The sequence below is a fragment of the Dama dama genome, chromosome 19 (genome assembly GCF_033118175.1).
Source record: "Dama dama isolate Ldn47 chromosome 19, ASM3311817v1, whole genome shotgun sequence".
NCBI classification, from domain to species: Eukaryota; Metazoa; Chordata; class Mammalia; order Artiodactyla; family Cervidae; genus Dama; species Dama dama.
The window spans coordinates 37,715,186-37,736,289 of NC_083699.1; the positions used below are offsets into that span (position 1 = coordinate 37,715,186).

The 21,104-nt window shown below is 42.2% G+C and overlaps 1 protein-coding gene across 4 annotated transcripts in view; it reads right to left on the reverse strand.

The window, feature by feature from the left end:
• Nucleotides 1-21,104, reverse strand: part of LIPH (lipase H) — a 57,572-nt gene that overhangs the window by 24,301 nt on the left and 12,167 nt on the right. For all 4 annotated transcript variants that reach the window (XR_009696962.1, XR_009696963.1, XM_061166753.1 and 1 more), the window contains exons 2-8: nt 16,986-17,353; nt 15,785-15,893; nt 10,185-10,286; nt 7,820-7,909; nt 4,326-4,493; nt 2,738-2,833; nt 778-889 (exon numbers count right to left, since the gene is read on the reverse strand). Coding sequence is in view for 2 of the 4 variants with exons in the window: in XM_061166753.1 (XP_061022736.1) it covers nt 778-889; nt 2,738-2,833; nt 4,326-4,493; nt 7,820-7,909; nt 10,185-10,286; nt 15,785-15,893; nt 16,986-17,353 (1,045 nt within the window). In the remaining 2 variants the exon portion in view is untranslated. The remainder of the gene's footprint in view (nt 1-777; nt 890-2,737; nt 2,834-4,325; nt 4,494-7,819; nt 7,910-10,184; nt 10,287-15,784; nt 15,894-16,985; nt 17,354-21,104) is intronic.

Genomic DNA, 21,104 nt, shown 5'->3' on the forward strand with positions numbered 1-21,104 from the left:
TGAACTTATTTACAAAACAGATTCACAGACTTAGAGAACAAACTAATGGTCACCAGTGGAGAGGAATGAGAGGAAGGGATAGTTAGGGAGTTTGGGATGGACATGAAGACACTACTATATTTAAAATGGATAACCAGGGATTCCCTGGTGGTATAATGGATAAGAATCCACCTGCCAATGCAAGGGACACGGGTTCAATCCCTGGTCGGGGAAAATTTCACATGCTGCGGGGCAACTAAGCTGTAAGCCAACATGCCTAGCGCCTGTGCTTCACAAGAGAAGCCACCACAATGAGAACCTTGCACACCACAGCTAGAGAGTAGCTCCACTCACCTGCGCATAGCAATGAAGACCCAGCACAGACAGTAAATAAATAAAGTTATTTAGAAAATAAAATGGATAACCAACAAGGACCTACTGTATAGCACAGAGAACTCTGCTCAGTATTATATAACAACCTAAATGGGGAAAGAATTTGGAGGGGAAGAAAGGGAAGGAAGGAGAAGAGGGAGGAAAGGAGGGAAGGGAGGGAGAAAGAGGTGGGGAAGGGAGAGAGAAAGAAGCGGGGAAGGAAAGTAGAAGGAAAGAAAATTTCTGCACCAGTTCCATTTGTAAAGAGTCTGAAAGATCAAGAGCCACAAAGCAACATATTCCTTTATGTCTTTCACAGGACAAAGCCACGTACAGTTCTATGATTAAAAAGTTGATATATTTGGAATTTAACTTCTCCGAATAAAAAAAAAGTAGCAAGTTACAAATAATCCTAGCCCAACTTACTGATTGATTTTGGATTCTGTCGTGTTTCCAGCTTTATCTTTCAATTTGATTGTAATGGATCCTCTTCTTATGTTCTTATTCCAGGTTATAATATCCACAAAGTAATGATATACTTCAAAACAGGGAAAAATCATGGTGTGAGAGAAATATTCCCAAATGCTTTCCTGAATGTTCAGTTCCTAAAAACCTGACCTACCTAATAACTAGGTCTCTTTTTCCCTTCCTCTCTAGTTTTTCTGCAAAGATTCAGGGCAGAGTTTTCCAATATTTCTCTCTATTCTCTTTGGTAAAGATGGCCTGAGTGATGGCAGAACTCAATGGTATCCAGTTGCCATGTTCAGGCACCACTCTTGGATCAGTGTTCCCACATTATTGACTGAAGTCTCATGGCCTACTGCCAAGTATGATTGATTCACCACAATTTCTGCCCATTTTAGAATAAACTAAATAGGGGGCCATGTGGAGACCCTCAACAGCTGACAAGGCCTTCCTCAGTCTGGGTCATGTCCACTAGCCTACCCAGCCTCCCTCGTCTCTGCCCCAGTCATGCCACACCACCTGCACTGCCATACTCTCTCTTGTGTCTGGGCTTTGTCCCCTTTGCCAATTCATCCTTCAGGTTTTGACTTAATGCACTTCCTCAAGGAGACCTTCACTGATGCTCAGACTAAGTCAGATCTCTCTCAGAGTTCTTATTATGCTCTGGTAGTCTCCCCTCATTAGTCAGCACACTTTACTGTATTTACAAAATACAAGAAAAATGATAATCAAAAAAGTGATAAATGAATGTGTATATCCATGCAAATATTGCCTGTGTGATGTCTTATGGGGTTAAAAAAAAAAAAGGCTAAAATACATTAATGCTACAACAATAACTGGGAAGGGATGATGCTTCCTTTGTAATCCCAGCAGAAATACCCATTGATATGCATTGCTTGCTTGCTTGCTAAGTCGCTTCAGTCGTGTCCGACTCTGTGTGACCCCATGGACTGTAGCCTGACAGCTGTCCATTGGATTCTCCAGGCAAGAATACCATTTCCATCTCCAGTTGATACCCATTAATTCCTACTGGATGAACGAGGGCACATAACATGTCCAGAGAACTTTTCTTCGTACCTACTCTTTGCTCCCCATGGTCAAGAATGATCTGGAAAAGTGGGGATCCCACCATGATAGTCAAATTTACTATCTCTGGGTCAGACTTGCATAGAAGGACGAAGAGGCTCGGGAAGATGACAGTCCTATGAGGGAATAACATCAGCCATGGAGTTGCTGTTTCATGGTCTGTTATTACTCAGGAACTTGTCCCATTTGGATCAGGCAAATACCAAACCCTGAGCTGCTACACATGCTCCAAAAGAGGAGGGAAACCTGATGATGTGCAACCTCCTTTATAAGGGAGACTCCCAAGCAAAGTGAAAAGGGAGATAAGATTGTAAGACGTACATCTACCCAGGGAAATTCCTACTTGCTTCCTAGGGCATCTAATCATCTGCTGGCCTATTTAGCTTCCATCTTGAATACCCAACCTCTCAATGTCTTTAGAAGGTCACTGTGGCTACTTTGGAGCTGGAATTGGCCTGTAGATATGGCTGACGCCAATTTTTTCTAGTCATAACCTCATGTCTCAAGCAAATTTTCTGGAAGATCTTAGTAATTAGAATGGCCATCCAGTGGAGGTAACAACTATGACTTGTTGAGATTTTAATTCTTATAACCCAGAAGGTAGGCATGATTGTCCCCATTTTACCAAGCAGAACTTTGAGCCTCAGAGAGGTTAAATGTCTTGGTCATACAGCTGTTGTGTGGTAGAGTCAAGATTCAACCTAGGTCCTTCCAGCTCCAAAGTCCATGCTTCACCACGGCCTTCATGTGCCAAGAAGTAACCAGGAAGCTGAGACTTAGACATTCCAAAAAGAAAAGAGTTGGGCAACAGCAAACCAGCACATTCACCACTCACTGCAGAAGGGTTTCTCCTCAGCTGTGTCAAAGAATGCTTTAATCATAGGAGGATCCCCCTCCCTTAAATAGTCTTTCCAGTTATCAGCATAATAGCCTATAAAACAAGTCAGAAAAGTGTAATGTCAACATGTGTTGTATGAACATAAGAGCAGTTGGGGAGACTGAACAGCAGGTCTGACTGCCACCACCACCGCCGAGACAATCACCCTCATACCCACCCCCATGGTGAGGACCTGCAGGCCACCAGGGCATCCCCCTCCCCAGCAGCCCCCTTACTTTTTTCACAACCCTAACCCTAAGAGCTGGGGCTTGTAAAAGGACCCTCCAGTGACTTTTCCCCTCTTTCTACTGACATTACATCACCCAGCCTTGGTTCTCAGTAGCAGGGGTGTGGGGAGTGATACACCCTGAAAACTAAAAATGTGCTATGCTTAGTCCCTCAGTCGTGTCCAACTCTTTGCAACCCCATGGACGGTAGTCCACCAGGCTCCTCTCTCCATGGAATTCTCCAGACAAGAATACTGGAGTGGGTTGCCATGCCCTTCTCCAGGAGATCTTCCCAACCCAGGGATCGAGCCCAGGTCTCTCACTTTACAGGCAGATTTTTTACCGACTGAACCACCAGGGAAGTCCTAGACTAAAAACAGCACTGATATTTTTCAGTAATACCTTCATTTTCTAGAGTATTTAAAACAGATTCAGGTTTATACCTAGAGCAGCATCACTTTTGCAAAACAATGCGCTTTCTTAAAGAACTATAATTGGGCCCCTAAACTGCACAGAACTTGGAATGGCCATGTGACTGTGTCAAGAGGCAAGAGAACATCCTTCTTTGTGACTGTGCCAGCAGGAATGAGGCTAAGGGCTGGTATTGGGGCCTCTCTCTCTCCCCTTTTCCCACTGCTTAGGGAGTGGTCTCTGCATTCTGGGACCCAGGCATCAATATTTTTTAAAAGCTCCATATTCAAATATACAGTCAAGGTTGAGAACCCCTTCTCTATAGCCTGCCCTGATGTTAACTTGAGTTTTTCCTTTGGGAACAATTAGAAAATTGTCATGACCATTTAGTTGCAAAGTCTTCACCACCTGGAATATTTCCACTAACCCTTAGCAAATATCCAAGTAGCCTCCATGGTCATTACTCCAACTCACCCTGTATTTGTGTACATGCACAGAACACTGGAGTGTGATGTGGGAGCATTAACAGATATGACTTGTTAGAAGGGGTCACCCTGTAAGACCCTCCCTTAACAGAGAGGTTGTATGCCTGGAGAAGGGTGTTCCTAACCCTACGGGAGTAGACTACGTAAGATGAAACTTTTCTGGAACCTTCTTTTTCTTGCTAGAATGAAGTATCCAGGGAGGTGGCACTCCCTTCTGGATGAAATTCTATGTAGATTGCTTTTCTAGCATTCTTTAGTATCAGGAGACTCCAGAGTACTTTACAGCATTATTGGCTAGAAAAAGCTAAGGAAATTAAGACACAGGATATTCAGGCCCGTTTTTAGATGGTTAAAATGGTGCTGGGATCCTACCAGAAATTAGCTCTTTGTTAATCAGAGTGGGAAACTGCCAGCTGGACTTACCCAGAACAGGACAGGGCTCCATCTGTGGTTTGCCACAGTTGACGCACTTGCCATTCCTATAATCCCGGTAGGAGTCACAGGGATACGCGGTGATGGCGCAGTTCTCTCTCAAGGAAGAAAGGTACAGATACACGGACCTCTGGTGGTCACACTTAAAATATTGCATTCCTTGGTTGTATAAGGAATAATCAAAGAATAGTTGTAGCATTTAGTAATAAATAGTGCATCGCATGTTGTTTTTTGTTCTTTGTAAAATTTATCTGGCTGCACCAAGTCTTAGCTGTGGCACATGGGATCTTTAGTTGGGGCATGTGGGATCCAGCTCCTCAACCAGGGATTGAACCCCAAACCCCAGCATTGAGAGCACAGAGTCCCAGACACTGGACCACTAGAGAAGTCCCTTGTATATTGTTCACCCATATAATTGATCATGTCTCTTACACACCAGGCACTGTGCTAATGGCTCCAGTGTAGTTGATCCCATTTAATCCTTACAAAACCCAATAGATCAGGATTCATGCTGACAAACAGTAAGTGACAAGAGAGGCATGATTATCCCTATTTTACCTGGCAGGACATTGAGACTCAGAGATGTTCAAGGATTTGACTCTGTCCTTCCTTTGTCACTGAAATGTCAGGGTAGTCAGAGGTCCCTTGGAGATTTTTAGCAGAAAGAAGCACATTTAAACCAGTAAAGATATCAGAGAAAGAAGGCACTGGGGAGCAACTGGTAGAGAAAGACCCCCAAGAAGGGCAAAGAGAGGAGGTAGCTGTAAGAAAGCATGGAGAGTGCTTCCCCTCAGGGTTGGATGGAGAAATGGACATAAAGACCAACTTTGTGATCTAAGGTTAGGAGAGATAAGAAGGCTCCTTCAGGTGGGACCTTGATCAAGGTACAAAAGTCATACCTAACTCAGCTCTGAGAGGTGAGGGTTTATAGCTTGGGAGGTATTTGGAATAGAAGCACAAGAAGCGATCATAAGGGAGTCAGCAGGAGATAAGCACGAGGCTTTTCTGGCATTACTGAGGGTCTTGAGGGCCATGGAGAAGTGAATAAGTTTGCCTGGACCTTGTACTCGATCAACAAGAATCCATGACTTCTCCAGAATGTGCCCAAGCAAAGATAGGGGCTCACGTGGCAGACACCTAAGGGCCTGGGGGTGCACAGGGCGCTCATGAGAGCAGATAAGTGGCAGGGCTCCAGTTCTGCTACAAAGGTGAAAGGTGAAGTGAGAGGAGCTGAACAATAGGATGTGGCACTGAAAGCCAGAAATGGGCAAGAAGAGGTGACAGACAAATGCAGGTGAATTCTTGGCGGGTGCCATGTGGTGCGATGGTGAGAGGAGGGTGATGAAGCACAGAAGAATTGGAGCTGATGAAGGACTGGAGTACAGGGAGGTTTGTCAGAAGGTCGATAAGTCAGATGGTGAAGTCACATAGAAATGGGAACTGGGTCCCAAGGACGAGTACTCAAATAAGAATTTTTAAATAACAGACAGTGAACCACACACATAACAGAGGAGTTGTAATTATGAGCCAGTAGTTGAAGAGGCACTGGGCGCTGGAGTCAGATCAATGTTTCTTCTTCCTCCAGAGTCCATGTATGCCCATAGAAGGAATTAGTGAAGGACAAAAAGAAGTAAACTGGGCAAAAGAGAGAAGCATGCAGCCAAGCTGGCTGGAGTAAAATCTGACAAATCAACATTTAATTATTGTTCCTGGAACCTCCACTTGCAGTAACAATGAAGTTAATAACACCATGGAGGATGTCCTTTAGCAGCAAAGCACATTATCTTTGGCTGTTCATGGATGTTGTTACACTACAGCACACAGGACAGGATTTGAACACATACCATTTATGGTACAATTGAACACACACTATTTGTAGTACAATATGGTTGCCCTACTTAACGCCATTTCATCTGGATCATTTTCAAATACTACATCATTTCCATGGGACCATATACAGCTATTATTTTTGTATCAAGATCATTTTTTTCCCTAGAATTATTTCCATGATTGTTTAGTTATATCTAATAATTGTGCAATACAGATTCAGAGCACTTAGGGTTTTTTTTAAATTTTGTCCCCTCATCACACTTTAATGTTGTCCTCTAACTACCTATTCTGTGAGTTTTTTCTCATTGTAAAACTAACACATGCTCATTCAGAAAACATAACATAATAGCAAATTTTGACCTAAAAATCACAGAGAAATCCAATATCCAGAAATCACTAATAATTATTTGGAGCATTTAATGTTTAGTCTTTTTTTCTATACTTACACATGTCCAAATATATACTTAAAAAACAAAGTAGGATTTTTTGTTTGTTTGTTTTATTTATGCTGTTTAATTTTGTCTCTTTTTCATTTTGTAAATATTTCATATTGGAAATATTTTCATTAAACTAACAACATGTTTTTTAAAATTATATCCCTTTGCTTAGGGTGTGCCATGCTATTTAATAATTTTCCTATGTTGGAGATTTAGATTATTTCTAAAAACTATTATAAATAATCCTGTGTTGAACATCTTTGCACTCTGACTTTTTACTGCATTTTCCATTATTCCTCTAGGAGAGATTGCCAGATATGGAATGTCTAAGTCAAAGACGTACCTTTTCAAGAGAGAGAAATAATTCATAAAAGTTTTTTAATCATACGGTTATGCTTTTTTAAAGTAGTATATTTAAGCAGTAATGTTTTATTTATAATTTACAGTTGGACCACCTCTATCATCTCAGAAAATTTATTTTCAGTTAATAACAATTCCACAGGGCTTCCCTGGCGGTCAGTGGTTGAGAACCCACCTTGCACTCCAAGGGACACAGGTCCAATTCCTGGTCCAGGAAGATTCCACATGCAGCAGAACAACTAACCCTTGCTCCACGACTGCTGAGCCTAAGCTCTAGAGCCCATGAGCCACAGCTACTGAACCTACACACTGCAGCTACTGAAGCCCGAGGACCGAGAGCCGGTGCTCTGCAACAAGAGAAGCCACTGCAATGAGAAGTCCCATGCACTGCAACTAGAGAAAGCCTGAGTGCAACAGTGAAGACCTACCACAGCCAAAAAATAAATCTTTAAAAAAAAAAAAAAACAATTTCCCATTGGGATTTCCCTGGTGGTCTGTCCAGTAGTTAAGAATCCACCTTGCAATGCAGGGGATGAGGGTTCGATCCCTGCTGGGAAAACTAATATTCCCACATGCCATGGGGCAACTGGGCCTGTGTGCTACAACTACTGAGCCTGCATGCTCCAGAACTGGAGTGCCTCAGTAGAGAGCCGAGCTTCACAGCAAGAAAAGAAAGTCCAAGTGCCACAAGGAAAGATCCCACATGGAGCAAGGAAGATCCGAAACTAAGACCTGAAGCAGCCAAATAAATAAATATTAAAAAAAAAAAAAAAAAATCCCACATAGAATGATAATCAGATTTTTAAAATACACCCTTTTAAAACCACTGTTTGGCACAATATAAAGATCTGTACTTACCTCCGAATATTGTTTTGGGGCAACCAGGTTGATCCAATCCTCCATTTGGGTAGAAGTCTATGTTTCCTAATGGTTTCTTGTAGCCCAGTGCTAAAAGAGAATATACTATGCTTTCATACTGCTTTGAACTCTTCCCATCTCATAGCTCATTTGCCTGTAACAGGATATAGGCAGGGATTGTCTTATTCTTGTCATTGCTGCTATTGTTGTCAATATACCTATTTAAATATTTTGTCCAAAGTTAGCCAGATAGTTTTAACCCACTCCAGTGTTCTTGCCAGGAGAATCCCCATGGACAGAGGAGCCTGGTGGGCTACAGTCCATGGGATCATAAAGAGTCAGACACAACTGAGTGACTAAGCACAGCACAGCAACCAGATAGCTAGAAAGCAGGGATTTCCAAATAAGAGACTAGGAAGCTGGTAACAGAATTTATGTCTGATATTTCTGAAAATGAGAGTTTTGGCCCTCATTCACTGCATCACTGATAAAATGATAAGTTTCATGTTTATATTCGGCTAGAACACTCTTATTGCTGGGTGCTTCCTGAGCCTCTAATTGCATTTGTGTAAGTGTTTAATGAATAAGAAACAGGAAACCTTCACTTAGTAGGAGAAACCCTTAAAACTGGTGGATCTAGGACAGTTAAAAGGTTGGAAACTCTTCTAGAAAATGGAGACCTAGAAAATTATAGATAGATTTAATAATTGCTTATTCTGTTTAACCTTGTAACTCCAAAGTAATAAAAAAAATCCTTGATTAAAAGATTATATATATGAACGTATGTGTATATATGTATACACACATATATAGTGTATCATTGCAATAATAAATGCGTGCATGCTCGGGCATGTCTAACTCTTTGCAACCCTATGGACTAGAGCCCGCCAGGCTCATCTGTCCATGGGGATTCTCCAGGCAAGAATACTGGAGTGGGTTGTCATGCCCTCCTCCAGGAGACTTTCCCAACCCAGGGATCCAACCCTCATCTCTTATGTCTCCTGCATTGCCAGGCAAGTTCTTTACCACTAGCACCACCTGGGAAGCCCACTATTATATATTGAGACACGACATGTGTCCGTGGGTGTGATACTAGGGGTTTCATACAGTTTTCTTCTAGTATTCACAATGTCTGAAGAGTAACCATTGGTAAATTCAGATGAAGTAAGTTACAGATGAAGATTCTGGGGCTCAGAGGACTTACGGAACAAACGTGACGCCACCAGAAAGAACAAAACCTGGGGTTTGAGTCCACCTCTGCCTGCAAAACTTATACTTTTTTCCTCATTTACTTTCTTTCCAAGAACAAAAAATAAATTACTCTGTGCCATCTGGAATTAAAATGGCATTGAGGTACTGCATCCAAATTAGATAACACTTTACATGCTACATAGCAAAACAAGCTATTTCACAGAGACATTTATTCTGAGGCACACAATACCACCCCAGAGTGCCCATGATAGCCAGTCAAGGGTTTTTCAGGTGGTTGTATCACAAAGGGGATGTACTACTGAATGACCACTCTCATTCTGTCCCATCTGCCCTCCCTAAGTGCCTACTCCAGCTCTCCTCCGAGACATCTGGATATAAAGACCCATCTTTAACATCAGCCCAACCCCCACATTATGCACACTGTATCGGAAATTAAATCAACACCATGAAAGACAGAAATAGCCAGGAAGATCTACAGAGAGCTGGAGAGGTCTAGGCAGTTCAGAAATGCTCTGTGTGGAGACTTCCCTGGTGATTCAGTGGCTAAGACTCTGCATTCCCAGTGCAGGGGGCCCAGGTTCATTCCCTGGTCAGAGAACTAGATCCTACACGCCCACAACCAAGACCCGGAGCAGCCAAATAAATATATAACCTTTTTTTTTTTTTTTTTTAGGAAATGATCCCACATGCCACAACTAAGACCCAGAGCAGCCAAATAAATAAATATATAATTTTTTTTTAGGAAATGTTCTGTGTGGAGAGACACTATGCTTAACTTAATCTTTCAACTTAAGGAAATAATGAGAAAGAACAAACAAAAACACAGAAAATCATGCATCCAAACTGAGTTGCACTTATGGAAACATTTGTCCATGGTGTGCAAACCAGCCTCTCATTCCTTGATGGGTCAAGACGATCACTTTACAAGTAAGAGATGATGAGAAGGGCACCCCCACTCCTTCAGGAGGTCCTAGATGCCTGCATAAAACCACTTCCCTTCAATCTTCCTGTGGATTTGGAAGCCTGCCCTGTAGGTAAAGAGGGAATCTGGAGGAACCTGATCCACCTCTGCATGAGCATCCCCACAGGGAGAGACTCTTTGGGAGTTTGGGGGGCGGGGGTGGTCACTGACCCACAAAGACAAGAATGTTACCGTCTGTGTCAGAATGGATGACATCAACGAATTGTGCGTCTCTGGGATCTAATCTGTCCTCTGGAGGTTTCCCGTTGAATAAAGGGCCCGCAGGGTCCAGACCTGCAAGGAAAACAGAGTTGGCTTGGCAGCCCCACGCCATGAGTCACCTGCAGCGGGCTTTTGATCCCTCCTGGTGAGGATGGTTCACAGGCTGCAGGGCACCCCTGGTGGTCAGGCACTCACATTCCCATCCTGCTGTGTCAGGCTCCTTTCCACAGCCCCATAGCCTTTTCCCACAGTGGAGGTGGTTACCCTCGCAGCACCCCCTTGAGAATGCAGCCGGACTCCCTCCGGAGGTGTACCTTTTTCTTTTTGCCGAGCCACGTGGCCTGTGGAATCTTAGTTCCCCGACCAGGGATTAAACCCACATCCTTGGCAGTGAGAGCTAGAAGTCTTAACCACTGGCCTGCCAAAGAATTCCCTGGAGGTGTACCTGTGTGGGCCCCCACAGTAGGGAGTGCACAGACAGATGGGGACCAGTGACGGGGATAAACTGGTTCCTCAGGAAAAAAAGCATCCAAGGGTGCATAAACAAAGTGAACACAGTACTTATGTTTATCCCATTTTAAATAACCTAGAACTTCACTTCTCTTCCTTGTTATTAAAAAAACTCCTTTATTGTTTCCATTTTTATTCACATTTACCAGCTTACATCAGAAGCCTGGGAGGGAGGCAAGGTAGCTATTGTCATTCCTATTTTACATGTGAATGAACTGAGGTTCAAGTGTCTTAACCAGAGCCGCAGTCTCACAATGCAACCAGCTCTCTCTGCTGAGCTTTTTATTTCCATTAATTGGGTTTGGCAAACTGAGTGGAAAAGTGTGAGACTCATTGGTCAGGCCAGGCATTAGACCAGTATGGAGGAGGGAAATAAAGTTGTGTGTGTCAGTTCCTGCACAATTAACCCACTCCATAAATGCCTGAACCGATTCCTTGCTCTTGGTCAATGTCAGTGGGATGTTCCTCACCATCATTATGAAACAGCTGCCAAAACAAGAGAGCAGCTCCTGTGATGATGTAACCACACACTAAAAACACCCGAAGATCCCAAAGGCCCTACTAACTAGAAACTTACCTGGAGTGGAAATGGTTTCAAGTGATGTCCCCCCAAGTTTTTATCTATGAAGATCATTTTAAATGACATCTCCTATCCCCAGTGCTATAAAACCCAAGAGATAGTATCTTTGCCTCAGCAGTCCTGGTTCTAGCCCCAGTCTTTCCATTTCTCCTCAGCTAACACCCTAGATTCCTTGAGGTATATCATTATCTGCCTCCTTTTCTTATCTCCCTGTCTTTTTCTCCCCCAATTTTTCTTCCTCTTCTGTCTGCTCCCAGCTGAAACTGATGTGAGAGGGGGTGGATCAATAACCAGGTACCCAAGTCCATAGGATATCAGCACAGCATTTTAAGGCAAGTACAGAGAAAAAGAGAGCGAGCCAGGCAGTCAGGCAAGAAAAGGGAAATTTATTAGAGGGAAAAGAGAGGGTGACTGGCTCTTAAGGAGGACCAGCGTCCTCCCTTTCTGACAGAGTCCTTCTTATACTCCACCAATGAAAAATTCTCTGAGGGGATGGTCACACAGCGGAGGTCTAGAATCTGAGAAGATTCCACAGCTTTGAGAAGATAGGTGCCAGTGAGATAACACGATGCCATCTGGGTAATTTGGTCAGTCTCAAGGATCACTGTGATTTATTCCTTGTTGGCTTGGTTGACATAACGAGCGAGCCATCTTATCAGTGAGACCCCACGTGGACCCTATGAAGCATGAGAAACTCAGAACCTCAGAAACACCTTGCTGGGGAAGCCTCCCCCTCCTCACATAAAACAGCAGCACTTCCTGCCTGAGAAAATGAACAGTAAGAGCCTCAGTTTATAGCAGTCTCCAGATCCATGGCCGATAGACTGGCTTACCGTATAAAGTCCAAACCAGGGCAATTTCAAAAGTGATAAAGCTGCTATTAATAATTATGCCAGGACTGAAGGCACAAATGAGGAATGTCACAGTAAACTTGGACATATGATCTCCTTAGAGAAAAGTCATAGCAAATGATCAGCTTACCCTGTCAGCCAGAAACCACAAACTATCCTTAAAAAGCTGCATATTTTGTGTGAGCAGAGATCACTGAAGTTGGATAGAAGTGACATGAGCCCCAAACCTAGCATTAACCAGCTGTGTGATTTTAGGCAGGTTACTTCACTTCTCTGAACCTCAGTTTCCTTATCTGCAAAACAGAGGTAGAATTACTTGCTACTTCAGAAGGCTTACGAAGGCACTCCTAGATCTAAATTCAGAATATACTGAGATTATTACAGAACAGAAACAAAACCAACAAAATGGAGCTCTTTCTTGTTGCTCTGTGATCGCCAGCAAAGTGTCTAGCTAGTGATCCCTGGTTTTGATCACAAAAGTAACCAGTTTGAGAATCTGATGAAAGCCCTGGACCTCAGACCTCTTCCCAGGACAAATGTCCAATGTATTACAGGTGGCTTTAAGGGCCTCCCTTACTCCCATCCCAAAGGTCACCATGAACTAACTCTCCAAGGCAGTACTATCTAATAGAAATATAATGTGAGCCACATATATAGTCTAAAATTTTCTAGCAACCACTTTTTAAAAGTGAAAAACAAAGAAAACTGATTTTAATAATGCATTTTATTTAACCCAATATAGCAGTAAAATTTCATTTCAACATGTAATGAATATAAAAAATCCAATTTTTTAAATATATTTAAGGTATATTTTTAATATATTTTTTCATAAACTTCAAATTTCATGAAACTTTAATATATTTTCATAACTTTCTTCATATTTTAATATATTCTAATATATATTTCATTTTTAATAAGACATTTCATATATTTTAATATATTTTTCAAATTTTAAAAATATATTTTTCTTCAAGATCCAGTGTGTGCTTTGTATTTATAGCACATCTCAGTTTGCATTAGCTACATTTCAGGTACTCAATGGTACACGCAGCTCATGGCTACTATATTGGACAACACAGATCTGTGGTCATTTTTTAATGTATGGCATTCAGACCACCTGAATCTTCTGGTTAAAAGCAGACTCCTGGGACTTCCTGGTGGTCCGGTAGCTAAGACTTCACACTCCCAGTGCAGGGGGCCCTGGTTCTATCCCTGGTAAGGGAACTAGATCCCACATGCCACAACAAAGACCCAAATAAGAAAGACCCAGTGCAGCCAAATAAATACATTAATTAAATGTTTTTTAAAAAGATAAGAAAACTAGGCTTAAGTTACTTTTAAAAAAATAAATAAAAGTACAAACTTTTGGATCCCAAGACCAGAGATCATGATTCAGCATGTCAGTATTGTATCCAACACTCCAAGATGATTTTCATAAGAATCAAATTTAATGTATTATCAAGTGATGTAGGTACTTGAAATGTTTTTAAACCTATTCATCTTGTTTGAAGAAATTAATGAAAAGTAATACCAGGAGACGTGCTTGGAGAGGAAAAGAAAAAGCAAGAACAGAAGACAAAAGGGGAAATGAAAGAGATGAATCAAACACTCTGGCCTAGATAGTTAGCAAGCAGAACCGCCTGGTTCTTAGGAGTTGGGAGTGAATTATGTCTTTCCCGCCCCACAATCCAGTGATCCCACTCAAGAAGGGCAGTTGGAGGTGAGTGGGGAAGGGAAACGCTTTACCCCTGAGACAAGCGCTTGGGAACAGGTGAATTTGACATTGGGGCTCAGTGAGGATGAGGAACTGGGAGAACATGGGGCAGTCAGAGGAGACAGAAAATCGAGCTGCAGACTGTGGGCTGAGTCCAGGTCACAAAGCAGGGCTGCATGGGCCCAGGGTGGAGGGGAAGCTGGCTTGGGGAATTTCCATGGTCAGAGGCCAGGTTACTTTGTATTTCTATCCAAAGTAGTTGTAGGAACAGGCTTGCTGGGAGGCTGAGGAGCAAAATTAGGGGGTAGATAGAATAAGGCAGTGATGGGCTGGAGCCCCCAGCGCTAACACTGGACAGCCCATTTAGCTTTTCTCTCCCCAAACTTTCTGGTCAGTGACGTCAGGTCAGTAGCTGAAAATCAGCCACAGTGGGAGTATTTACATCATAGAATCAGCAAATGCTATAAATTTATTTGTGTGTGTGTGTGTTTGTGTGGAGAGCTGATCAGCTTCTAAACACACCACTGGGAAAAGTCCCAGCTCCCAGAGGAGAAGCTCCCAACAGATAAAGATAACAAGCAAATTTGAGCCATTTGTCCTTTGTACCCATAAGGAAAAATGAATTTTTAAAAAGTAAACACGTGTTGCCTTCTAAAACATTATAGTAATAATTTTAAAAATTGAAAAAGAGGGACTTTCCTGATGGTCCAGTGGCCAAGATTCCACGCTTCGAATGCAGGGATCCCAGGTTCCATTCCACATCGCCACAGCTAAGAGTTGGCGCGTTGCAGCTAAAGATTCTGAATGCTGAAACTAAGATTCCTTGTGCCACAACTAAGACCCAGGACAGCCAAATAAATAAATATTTTTTAAAAAACTGAAAAAACATTTTGCTTCCCTAGGAAAGCAGGTGAATAACATGAGGGCAACCTTGGCATTCGGGGTGAAAGTGAGGAAAAAAAATAGCCCAGGAAAAAATGTGACCTCAAGTACCACGGTTAGAAGACACCCAGCCAATGTGGAGTACATGTGTATGTGACAGACAGACAGACAGACAGACAGAAGGGGGGTGGGGGGGGGGCGGGGCAGGCCAGAAGACTAGCCCAGGGCCACATGTCAAGTTAAATACCACATTCAGTCCTGTGACTCTAAAGGGTTACCTCTCAATTGTAGTTGGTTTGAATCATTTACCTTTCCCCTCCCTCCTTCCATTCAGTTCTGCCTTCCAGATTGCCTAGATTTGGAATGGCTATCTCAGTGTAAGGATCGATTCTGGAAAAGATATGGATGGCCAGAAGCTTTGCCTCTCTGAAAGAGAAAACCTCCCTCAGCCCTTCGTCTGTCACTGTGGAAAGTTACTGAGCCGTAGGCAAGTGAACCCAGCAAGGGGATCTTTCTTTGGAGTTTCACCTGCTGTGTTTCTGAGGGTTTTTATTCAGTCTTGGTCTGACAGCTGATAGTCACAGAGTAAGCTCCAGACAACATAATTCCCATCTCATTTTCCTACCCTGAGGCTCCAGCTATGCCTGGGGCTATATTAGATACTAGTTTAAACAATCTTGGATTAAAGGAAAGGAAGGCCATCTGCTTGGGGCAAAATCCCCATCATGTGACATAGTTGTTTCTGTAGCCATAAGAGAAATAAAGTCAGCACCAAACTTTTCTACAGCTTACACAATTAATAAAGTGTTTGCACATATTTTATTATATAATAAATTTAATACTGCTGAAGTCAGTTACTACTATGGTCTTCCCTTTGCACAAGAGGACATTTGCTCAGAGTGGTTAACTAATTGGAAGAGCTGACTTGGGACCCAAGGACTTGGATTTCCTGTATCATGCTCCCCCAGGAAACACAGTCCACAGGCTGGTTATCCTGTGCCCATTCACAGGAAGCCTTACCTGTAACTCTTACCTGTAATTCTCCCCAGCTGGCCATCATACATCTTTCCAACAAACCCAGCTATGTGGGCTCCTAGACTTACTCCAATCATGTAAATGTCATCCAGAGAAGTTCCTTCTGCCTAGAATTTCAAAAGGTCCATTGTTAAAAATTGTGAGGGGCCAAGGAGTTGACAATACCTGGAGAAATTTCCTAACTGTTGACTTTGGAGAAATATTTCTATGTCCACTATCTTATTAAAATGTCACAACACCCCCACAAACTAGAAGCTATTCTTTTGATTATACAGATGAGGAAACTAACTGACCAGGCTGAAGTCATCTTCCCAAGGTCAAACAGCTTCTAGGAGGGAGCAGGACAGAATTCAAACTTGTCTGTCCAAATACAAACTTGTGCCTTAATTTTTATACCATGGTGTCTCCATTCGTGCTTCTGCTAGGAACCAAGCTGAGACATCTTAAAGCCTTCCCCATTGAGAAGAAGGGCAATCAAATATTTTAATGAACTCCTTTATCTTCAAGTTGGCTTGGTTAATGAATTATCATGGAGAGGGAAGGAAGGAAAGAAAGGGGCAGGGCATATAGTCCATAGTCCTGGGATAGCTGGTCATGAGTCATTTTAATATTCCCTTTCCCAAGGGCTGTGGCTTAGCTGAGGAGCTCATGTAAAATTTATGTCACCCCTGGTCACAGTGGCCACCAGGTATGGCTCTCTGAAATAGCCCCGATATCAAATCACTTTTTATCAGATTGGGTATATCAGTTTTGGTTTTGGATAATCTGATCGCTATACTTTTGGCAAGTCTAAGAAAAGGAAGAGCTATGAAAGTTGAGAAAACTCTGGGCAGTGAAGCCAGGAAACCTCTCCAACCCATTAGGTAACTTTATATGAGTTAGAAAAAGATGTCCCTTCCCCAGGACACTTTGCTGTCATTCACTAGAAAATTATTATAATAGATATATAAATCTACAATGTCTACAGAGACGATGGTGCTTAGATGGATTCCCTGTGCAGTGCACAACCTGAATAGCCATACCTATGGGCCTTACCTTCAGCCCTTCCCTACACCCTCCTGGGGGCTTATTCAACTAACATTTGCAAAACACTGCAAAAATAGTCCTCCTGGTCGTGTAGATACCTCTTGGCTTTAAATATCCAGATAATGAGCCAATTTCAATTTAGCTCTGAACCATCTAAGAGAATTCCTCCTTACCAACATTAGATCGATAAATTCCTTCAAGACTGTTGCCACTTTTCTGGTCTTACTAGAAGCATGGTTGTACATTACAGTAGTAGCTCCTCGATTCCAATCAACAATAACCACATTCATGTCTTCCACAGAGAGCAAACCCTCTACTAAGGCCTCTATCCATACTGGAGGAGAGCCTGTCGGCCTGAATCCATGGACCACAAAGGTGGTTTTCTTAGTTACATTCAAGTTTCCCAAAACTGTGGAGTTGATGGCTTCTGCGCAGGTTGGGTTTCTCCTTGTGTAGAGCATCAACTTCACATTTAGTCCCGTTCCAACCACTGCACTGTGAAAACTCAGTTTGGTAAATGAAGGACATGTTTCACCTGTGTCTGAAAATAAAAATTAGATGGTATCATTACAGTTCTTTCCTTAGACAGACATCAAATAAGAGTTCTGTCCTACACTCATTGGAGTTCTTTCCATGTGTCCTACAGTACCTAGCAAGAGGCTGGATCTAGTTGAATGAAGTTTAAACATCATATCTGATTTAGAGTTCATAAGTAGTGTCTTCTTTTTCATGCAGAAAATAATTTTTTTAAAAATCCTACCCTCTTTTAAGATATAACCCAAAAGCTACCTTAGTGAAGCCTTCTCCAACTCTCCCAGCCTTAATTACTGTCTGTCCTTCAACCCAGAACTCCCCAGCTCCTCTCTGTGCCACAATGACAGTCCAGTGAAGACATTTTCAGGGATGTACTATGGATGTTGCTTTATATGGATGTCTATCCCATAGGACCACAGTCTCCTTGGAATGGTGGCTTATGATTAATCTCATATATCCATCACTGTGCCCAGCACATAGTAGAGGACTTAGTAACTGAATCTGTAGGGTCCAAGCATCTCTCCTTGTCCACAGCTCCCAACTGCAATGGTGGTGGAGAACATGGTGTGCCTGGCTCTGCACCTTTCAAATGCATCTGAAACTGTTAACCATGGTGGCCTTTCTCGGGCCTTTCCTTCTTTGCTCAAACATCATCTTTAAGCATTCACCCTGCTGACTGGACTTGAAGAATGGCCTTAAAAGAAATTCTGGGGATGTTAAGAGAACAGCTTAAGATGAGCTTAGAGGGCTTCCCTGGTGGCTAAGCAGTAAAGAATCTGCCGGCCAATGCAGGAGACACGGGTTTGATCCCTGGTCCGGGAAGATCCCACATGCAACTAAGCCTGGGCATCACAACTATTGAGCCCATGCTGTAGAGCCTGAAACTACTGAAACCCATGTACCCTAGAGCCTGTGCTTCACAACGAGAGAGGCCACTGGCATGAGAAGCCCAAGCATCACAACTACAGAGTAGCCCCCGCTCACAGCAACTAAAAAAAAAGCCCATGCAACAATGAAGACCCAGCATGGCCATAAATAAATAAATAAATTTTTTTTTTTAAAAGAAGAGCTTAAAGCATCTCATTATGGCAGAAATTAAGATAGTGTTTAAAAACATGTCACAGGGACACAGGAACCAACTTGAAGGGGCTTCCACTGACCAGATCTGGGATAATTTGAGAGCAAAATAATTAAGGACGGTGATGAGTGATAGGCCGCTTGCATGCCCTCCGTGTACCCAGCATGGCCACATACAAAAAAAATTAAGGAGGCTTTGAAATCTCTTACCCTAGAAAAGACATGGTTAAAAATTGAGCCCCAGGGACTTCCCTGGTGGTGAAGTGGATAAGAATCCATCTGGACACAGGTTTGATCCCTGGTCCGGGAAGATTTCACACACCGTGGACCAACTCCCAAGCCCATGCTCCTAGAGCCTGTGCTCTGCACAAGAGAAGCCACCACAGTGAAAAGCCTGTGCACCCCAAAAAAGAGTAGTGCCCACTTGCAGCAACTAAAGAAAGCTCTCGCAAAGCCACAAAGACCCAGTGAAGACATAGATAAATAAATGAATAATTTTAAAAAATTGAGCCCCAAAATCACATATTCCTCCTTTTACTTTATACTGTCTAGTAGATTGTGCAGTGAGGCCTGCTCATAATGTAAATACCATCTTTCTCTTTTTTTTTCTCAGCTTTATTGAGACATAACTGACAAATAATATTGAGTAAGTTTAAGGTGTATGACATCATTTTATATTATATATACTAAGAAATGATTACCACAATAAGGTTAGTTAACACACTCATTATCTCACCTAGTCACCCTGTGTATGTGTGAGAAGAGAACATTTAAAATCAACTCTCAATAAATTTCAAATATACAATACAGTATTTTTAACTACCATGCTGTACATTATACACCCAGGACTTATTCATCTATGTAAACATTTTCGCCATCAGTTGACCCCTTTGATTTCCCCCTTCCTGTAGATTACTTGTTGCAGGAAAACCTGGACTGAAACTTATCTGGTGCTTGTAGTTGCCCAACAGTAAATAATTGACTGTTCAAGTAATCATTTTATTGCCAAGGAAGAGTGGCTAGGTGGGGCTGAGCCTGTGGGACTTAGCCGTCAGTAAAACTGGGTTCTGTTCCTGGTTGTGTGACCGACTCACAACCCATAACCCCAGGTGGCCTGGGGAAGTTATGTCATCTTTTTCTCTTTACCTACCTGCCGAAGAGAGTTATGTGGTGGAGATTAATTATGAATGAGGTCCTATTGGGGAAGATAGAGCCCCCTTTCCAAAGAAGGAGATTGCTTATTTACTGTGTTTGTTCATTTTGAGCCAAATGATCAATGCTAGGTCAATGTGTCATAAAGCCATGTATCTGAGTACTTGCAAGGCTCAGAGATGCGTCCTGAAGTTTGGGGCCAGAGCTGTTTTTCAGCAGCAACTGCCAACTTTAATGTCTATGGGATGGGTGCTCTTTTTTGGCCTGCTGGGTCCTTTCTAGAAGCCCTTAAAGTTGACAGTTACTGAAAGGCAAGAAGGGCAGAACACGTAAATATTTATTTTTCACTTGATAGAACTGCTGTGACTTCAAGTATTTTTAAATGTCTTAGTTATGTTTATAATGGCATTGTGCTCTGGAAAAGGCCATTGCTTTTGCTATGTGGATTTTGCCTGTTGCTCTTTGGTGTTTTTTTCCATTTGTATTTTCTTTCTCACACTGGGAAGTTTATAGCCACTTCAAATTTTCTGGCATTGATCTTTATAACTTTATATGAAATCCTTTTTTTTCTATTTTAAGGGATGTCAGTGTGTGGATTGTAGGTCAGTGGGCTACATGCAGAAGTGCTCCAGACGTAGGTATATTTATTCAGATTTAATTATGCTCCACTGTGAACTCCTGGCAAGGAGTTTGGGGCATCTGGAAACTGTATTTCAGACTGTTGTGGAGCATATTTTTAAATTCTGGAAAAAAAGAAAAAGAAAAAAAAAAAGAAAATAAATTCTGCCATGCGTCCAGCTGCTGACCTTTGTCAGAACAGTTGTCTTTCCTTATTATGTCCCAGTCCTTGCTTGAGTTAACTCCAGACGGTGTCTAATGACTTTCTGATATGAATGATGAGGGCATTAGCACACTCAGTACTTCTCTCTGATCCAATGTCTACCTCCTGATTTTTTTTTTCCCTCCTGATTTTTATTAGTTATAAAATTACTTCTAGCTCTTCTGGTGATTACTTTTTTGGTTTAAAAATAAATATTTAAGCCTCTATGTACTGGTATATGACTCAGAGAGAGTATCTATTCTAGCTCCTTCTAATCTACCAAGAAAGATGAGAAAGCTACTGCTCATGTATTGCCTCCTCTATTGTATATCCTCCTTAACCCTTTCTTAAGAACACAAACACATGGGAGGAGCTAAGATGGCAGAGGAATAGGTTGGGGAGACCACTTTCTCCCCTACAAATTCATCGAAAGAACATTTGAACGCTGAGCAAACTTCACAAGAACACAAATACACTTGTAAAATGTACATTTTGGGTTCCCTCTGTCAAAATACAGTCAGTCCTCTTTATTCATGAATTTCATATTTGAGAATTCACCTACTCAAAATTCATTTGTAATCCCCAAATCAAACATTTCTCACCCCTGCTCTGCATCTCAGTAGTTTGGGTGTGCCTCATCCAGGGGATTCCCACTCCACTCCCTAGGAAGGAGGGCCCCTCTTTCCCTTCCATAGTTTCTCTCCTCTAT